General features: G+C 42.9%; 1 protein-coding gene across 1 annotated transcript; it reads left to right on the top strand.

Moving 5' to 3' along the window:
• Nucleotides 1-5665: 5665 nt before the first annotated feature.
• LOC306915653 (small ribosomal subunit protein uS13-like) lies at nucleotides 5666-6144 on the top strand. The gene has a single exon (XM_079493129.1). It carries the CDS (start codon nucleotides 5680-5682, stop codon nucleotides 6136-6138), a length of 459 nt encoding a protein of 152 aa, XP_079349255.1. The 5' UTR covers nucleotides 5666-5679; the 3' UTR covers nucleotides 6139-6144.
• Nucleotides 6145-7377: the final 1233 nt, after the last annotated feature.

The following is a 7377-nucleotide window of genomic DNA, read 5'->3' as shown; positions in this document are numbered from 1 at the left end:
GGACTTTTTCTTGTAATGGGAGTATTTCTATATTTCAGTATTGATACTTTTTACTTGAGTAATAACATTTGAGAACTTTTTTCCCACCACTGACAGTAACACTGCATAATAAGTATAGCTACTACTTAGCTTCTCCTCTGCTGAACATAACCGTTGTAAATGTGCTCAGAGAGACACGCGGTGGATACAGTTTATTCTCACAGTGACAACTGCAATCGCTAGACCCCACAAAAGTGTTTATTCTAAATTGTACATCAGTTAAGAGTAAGACGGCGCCTAGCTACCTTGTTCCACCAGTTGGTTGTAGAGGTGGCCTCGCCGACACTGTACTTTACTGAAGAACACATTAAACTTCCAAAAAAAGAAGCATGAAACAAGATATAAATGTATACTTTGTCTGCAGTTTGTTGGTTTTATCTTATAAGGCATATGTATATCCTCAGAATGATTAAACTGTAGCTATAGCTAGACAAACTGTAGCTAGACATTTTTCTCGATATAAAGCTGAAACAGAAACAGGGAAAGCTGCCTGTATACCAAAAACATCATTAAAGGAGTTGTTCACCCCAGAAATTAACTTATTCTTCTATCAATTTACACACCCCGTCAAGCCTTGAATTCATGGAGAGTTTTGATGACCGGCGAAGTCTCCGGTTTGAGACTCAAATTGAGTCTCCTATTGAGCAGATTTGGACGGACGGAACAAACATTTTGGGGACGAACAAACGTGGCGTGTCTCGGCTCTCAGGCGCCACGCCACAGTAAATCAAGAGGAGAGGCAGGAAATTGGCTGTTTAAAAAAAAGGCAAAATGCCTAAAGATGCATACAAAACCTGTGTTCATTTCAAGGAGCTCATTTTGCGCACTTGTAGAAAACCACAAGCCTTCTCCCCTCACAGCGTGAGACCTCTTTAGACCAGCATGTCTAAAGAAGGGTGTTCTTTTAACTTCCAAAAACCACAAATATTTCTTTTTACTGGCACTGTGGGAAGCTGGAGGCAGCCGGTCTGGACGTGTTGGAGACGTTTCTGGGGGTCCATGCCTCTTCTTTTGATATACCCCCCTCTGGTCATTTATTTTGTTTTATCCCTGCTTCTGGACATTAAATTCATGCATTTCCTTTCTTGGAAATGTAGACTGATAGTATGTTTGATATTTATGTTTCATAATATCATAATTTAACAATTTAAGAACAAAGGTACATGTATGTTAAGCTCATTAACCCTAGTGTCTCAACTACTACAAGCACTTGTAGTAGTTGAGGCATTACATTTAGTTTGAATCGGTTCCACAGACAAATATTGCGAAAAAGATCTACAAGCAAGTTGTGAGCTTGTAGATTGGCTATTTTCACAATGTTAGCCTCTTTCTTGTATTATTTGACAATGTGGCTAATGTTTGACCAGTTTCTATAGTATAGGTGATTACTTTTGATGCAGTAGTAATGGACTTTCTTTAGGTATTATTAAAAATATCTTAAAAGTCTTCACTGTCAGTGTCATCTGGGGACCACCCCAAAATCACATGGAGACTCCCCTGGAGATCCAGACCCACAGGTTGAGAACCACTGGACATGGCCAGAATAGACACGCTGCGGTTGAGGTGTTCTTTAGCTTTTACTGTTGGAAAGTAAATGAGGAAAGGCTCTCTCTCTCTCTGCCACACATACACACTGTGGTGTCCTCAGGCCACAGGCTTAATTATGAGGGTCTGTCTGTTCTGGGTTCTGGGTGTTGGAAGGGCCACTTCACCCCTTTTGCAACCAGATCTTATTTTAATGATGTTTAGGACACAAACACTTTCCTGGGGTTTTGATGTGTGTAATATGTGTTTTTAGATATTTTTGTTTTGACGCCATGTTCATGACCAAAAGTTTTCATGAAAATGTGGTCTCACTTCCTTCCTTGGCTACAAGTCGCACCTCCACACAGCCTCCCCTCTCTGCACAAGGAGGGGAAGTGCACTAAAGCATTTTGGAGGAATTCAGCAATCCAGTCAAACCCTATAGGTGCTCTTTCGTTTTCATGGAGCCATCTGATTTATGCTGCCATGTATACATTTAAACCACCTGGTTTAGAATTAATCCCTTATTGATACTTAAATCAAAGTTTAAAGTAGTGGTGCAACAGGATTGACATTAATCCAGGTTTACTGTGAAAATTAAAACGGAGATTAAAAAACAAGACCAAGATTAAAAGGATGGTTTAAAACTTAACCTGAATAGTGAAAACTAGGTTTAAAGTTTGGTGCAACTTGAAACTGGATTAATGGATAAACCAGATTAAGGCTTAATCTTTCTTGGTGCAAACAGCATTTTTCTTGGCATAGGGTGCACATTTCAAATTGTGTTACTGTTATCTACTACAAATACTATTAACATTGATTGATTGATTGAAATATTTATTAACAGTTTGCAGAATTACAGTACATTTCAAGCACAAACTCAATACAAAGACTGTTAACTGTGAGTGGACGGCCCAATTAAGCATTACACTTGTTTACAAGAGGGTCCACCTTGTTCAATTCATCAAAATTGATCAAAATTGATTCATCAAAATTGAGTGACTGCAGTTCCTTTTCCCACCACTGATTCTCCCACCCGGTTTAACAGGATCACATTTATCGATTTACATTTACAAAAAATAGTGAAAATAGAAGATCTAAGCTCTGTTCTGAGCTTGGAGATCAGCTGTTTTCACTATTCTTCCCATGCCACCTGTATTGGAAAAGTATGACAAAGTATAATTAAAGCGGGCTTAGTGGTTAATTAGACTAATTGAATTTAGTCAATTATTAAACGTATGCAGTTTATAACTGCATACGTTATAAACTGCATATAATTTTTGATTTTTAAAGTTGGCGCAAGTAATATTTATTTTGTTCCAACAGAAGGTTTTGTGTTAAGGTTAAGCTATTTTATTTACTAAAGAGCTGGAGAGACAGCTGGCTCCTGAACAAACACTATAGCAACGAGTAGGCTATAAATATAGAGCTATTTAACACTTATACGAAGGGCAAAAAACAACAACAAAAAACATGGGGTATACTCAGCTTAATTAGGTGCAGGTGGTGTTGAACTGTCTGTAGTGTGTGGCCTATTAACAGTTAACACAGGTTCTGTGAGGCTGTGAGGTTAGCGGGCATTAAGTCAGACAGTTAATGGAGAATGTTGGGCTGGCATCTGTGGTTTAAAAGAAGTTGAATGAAAATCCGGGCTAATTATTATTGTGCAGCAGCGTAAGGAGATGGAAGTGGTTTTGAGGTGAGAGAGACATGGCGTGTGAGGTGCACCACTTCCACACGTCGCAGACTCAAGCAACTTGGGCTATCCTGCCTCTGAGTTTCAATTCGCCCCATTGCCAACGACCCCATTCATAAAACAGAATAGTCTCATAAATGGTGCATAAATGGTAAATGGTGCATTTTTTATCACGCTTTTATCCAAAGCACTTTACATAGATTGTGCATTCCATTCGCCCATGAACCATGCAAGGCACCAACCTGCACATCGGGAGCAATTAGGGGTTCAGAGTCTTGCTCAAGGACACCTCGACAGACTCATCAGACTGTATTAAACAACGATACCATCGCCAATATCGCACCTGTACAGACGGCTTGGGCTATATATCCTCTTTGAGGATCTAGAATTCTAGAATTTGTGGAAAAAAAGAATGTTACAAGCAATTTTCTGTCAATAAACTCTGTGCACTTGTAGTAGAGAAAAATATCCACACACCGTCAGGATATGCTCCCAAACTTTATTTTATTAGAGGCAGACAATAACTCACAACCTTTTGACTTACTATAGGAGGCCTTCGTCAGGTGTAATAAACTGTGTGGCCATGATTCTTTCTAAATGCTCGAGTTGGGGAGTGCTCGATCGTTTTAAATCAAGCAATGTCCTGCATATTATGTTCAATCTTGAAAATGGTGGTGCGTAAGATTTAAGACAAGCGGTTCCCAACACGAACCCGAGCTGTCTGTAAGAGGTGCAATAAGCAATATTGGTCATTTTATCATTGGGTCTATTCTGTCTCATGAATGGGGCTGTCCAATGAAGGGAATTTTAACTTAAAGGATATCCTCTAAGTTGCAGCTAGACACGCACAATCATTCATGCACAGTGTTAGCAGCTAGAGGCAGCAGTCTGCACCCTGAGCACATGGCACATTACACAACCTGGCCATATGGGCCCTTTTTTGAGGGTGTGTGCGAGGTAATGAGACAGTCAGGGTGTTCCAATGCTCAGGCCAAATTCATTAAATGAGGGAGACCTGAGGGTGACCGAACGTCCTGGTTTGACTCAAGGACTATCTAAAGAGGACGAGAAGCGAAGACCGTACGGTGAACTCCATGTTGCTCCATGCAAGAAACATGCGCATTTGAGACCAGGAAGTTGTACATGCACAAATGTGGGCATGTAGGGAGCAACATGGCGTCCACCGTACGGTTTTCGCTTCTCGTCCTCTTTTGGTTTGACTGGGATTGTGCTAGCTCTGGTCCATAGCGTTAGGATGACGTCTCCTTAACGCTATGGTGATTTCAACTTCCTGCGCACGCATGGAAGGCTGCACTGCCTTTCGACTGCTGCAAAAATAAAAATAATACTTTCAAAGACAGTTTTGTGGAGTCGAAAGCCTACGTATTCCTTAGTGGACACACTCTAAGCCCCCACACCACACGTCTAACATACACCTTTTGGCCAGAAAACATTTCACCGGAAGTAGAGATCTGTAGAGAGGCGCAGTGGAGTAACTAAAATGTTTTCTTCCGTCAAATGTTATACGTGTGGTGGGGGCCCGGCTCAGTGTGCGTCCACTAGGGAAAGTAGGCTGTCAACTCCACAAAACCATCTTTGTATGTTGGTGAGTATAGCGAAAGTGTTCTTCTTTTTTTTGTAGCAGTCGACGCGACTCGACACAAGTCGACAGCGCTTTTATGCGCTTCCTACGGAAGTTGAAATTACCATGATACATCCTCCTCCTAACCATACTCCTAACTCTATGGACCAAAGCTAGGATTGTCCCAGTTCCAAGCTGGGTGCCCTCAGGTTCCCGACGCGATATATCTATACATGCACCAAGTCTCTGTACGTACATGTGTACGTCTGTAATCCACGTAACTCGAGAACCATTCGCCCCACCAACTTCAAATTCAACACGCGCGTTCCACTCCCCCACAGGGAGTGCAGTGCCCGGTGTTGAGTCCGTTGGTGAGTCCGTCAGTAGCCAGTTGTCCAGAACCAGCACAAAAGCCTCTGCCCGGGCTCTGGACCTGCATTACCCCTATATCTCCATATATGGAACTGGCCTGTTCTGACATCATTCTGATCTGCATAGACTCCATATTTGGGCATGCTTGACGAAGAACTCCATATATAATAACTGGGTGGGGCATCCATTTCCAACTTGCATCGTTCCAAGTAGGCCAGTGCCCAACGGGCACCGCTCTACAGCTCTCTGGACAGGGCCGCTGCCCAGGCTCTGCGCAGGGCCCATATTAGCCAATTAATCACACCTGATCATAGAGCTCCATATATGGAGCTTGACTGTTGTGACATCGGCGTAGACTCCACATTTGGGCATGCCTGACAAAGAACTCCATATATGGACATAAAAGGGACACAAATAATATAATAACTGGGTGAGGCCTTCTTTTCGCACGTAACCTGCTCCCAAGATGTCTCTAGTCATCCCTGAGAAGTTCCAGCACATTCTTCGTGTCTTGAACACGAACATCGACGGTAGGAGGAAGATTGCCTTCGCCATCACTGCCATTAAGGGTGTTGGCAGACGTTACGCCCACGTTGTCCTGAGAAAGGCCGACGTCGACCTCACCAAGAGGGCAGGAGAGTTGACGGAGGAGGAGGTTGAGAGGGTGGTGACCATCATGCAGAATCCTCGCCAGTACAAAATCCCAGACTGGTTCCTCAACAGGCAGAAGGACGTTAAGGACGGCAAATACAGCCAGGTCCTTGCCAACGGTCTGGACAACAAGCTGAGAGAAGACCTGGAGAGGCTGAAGAAGATCAGAGCTCACCGTGGCCTCAGGCACTTCTGGGGTCTGCGCGTGCGCGGTCAGCATACCAAGACAACCGGCCGTCGTGGTCGCACAGTCGGTGTGTCCAAGAAGAAGTAAAACCTCTCCTTGTCAATAAATCATCACAGTCCACAAAAAAAGACAAAAAAACTGGGTGGGGCATGCATTTCCAACTTGCATCGTTCAAAGTAGGCCAGTGGCAGTGCCCAATGGGCACCACTCTAGTCTATCTATAAATGCACCAAGTCTATGTGTACGTACGCGTGCACGTCTGTAATCCACGCCCCACCGACTTCAAATACGACATGCGCGTTCCACACCCCCACAGGGAGTGCAGTGCCCGGTGTCGAGTCGGTCAGACCCACGGTTGTCCAGAACCGCCACAAAAGGCCTCTGCCCGGGCTCTGAACAGGGCCCCTGCCCAGGCTCCATATATGGAGCTGGCTTGTTCTGACATCACAAATATGTTCTGACATCTGAATAGACCTCATATTTGGGCATGCCTGATAAAGAACCCCATATATGGGCATAAAAGGGACACATACTCATACATAATAACTGGGTGGGGCATGCATGTCTAACTTGCATTGTTCCAAGTAGGTCAGTGCCTACTTGCCTATGATAAATTAACGTTAATCGACAGTAAAAAAATAAAAATAAAAATTAGGCTAATTTATTTTAGCTCCGTTGCTAGCCACCACTAGCGTCCATGTAAGAAACAGCCAAAATCCCTGCATTCACGTGTGTGCACGACTGCACCGTTTTTATTGGCATTATGGCCCATAATGAGATGAAGTAGGCCTGATCGGCGGCTAATAAAACATTAAAGGGATAGTTCAGATTTTTTGAACTTAAGTTGTATGAAATACTTGCCATTAATATAGTGGTTGCAACTGTATTAATTGATTGCCCGAGTCCCATGGTGGGAGTTCTGCTTTGGTTTTGGTCAATATTAAGTAGTTCCGGTCATTTTGTGGGGGGCACTGGGGCCACGCAGTAAAAGTAAATGAATCCACAAAACGAACGTAATTTTATTGTTGACCTATTTCTAAAATATTAGCGCGACTTTCGATCAACTTTGACCCCTCTATCACATGGAACTATTTTTTGGGCGTAGTGATATGGACACAAAAAACATAGTTCTGTGTGATAGAGGGGTAAAAAAAGAACGGAAGTTGCACTAATATTTTAGAAATAGGTCAACAATACAAATGACTCGGGCAATCAATTAATACAGTTGCAACCACTATATTAATGGCAAGTATTTCATACAACTTAAGTTAAAAAAATCTGAACTATCCCTTTAGTCAAGCTCCCGCTAATCAAAACACTGATCAC

The sequence above is a fragment of the Electrona antarctica genome (assembly GCF_951216825.1).
Source record: "Electrona antarctica genome assembly, chromosome: 22".
Lineage (NCBI taxonomy): Eukaryota > Metazoa > Chordata > Actinopteri > Myctophiformes > Myctophidae > Electrona > Electrona antarctica.
The sequence above is the reverse complement of the archived record's forward strand: the minus strand, read 5'-3'. Positions and strand labels throughout refer to the sequence as shown.

Coding starts and splice junctions, on each gene's coding strand:
- LOC306915653 (XM_079493129.1), top strand. CDS start 5,680: ATGTCTCTAGTCATCCCTGAGAAGTTCCAGCACATTCTTCGTGTCTTG.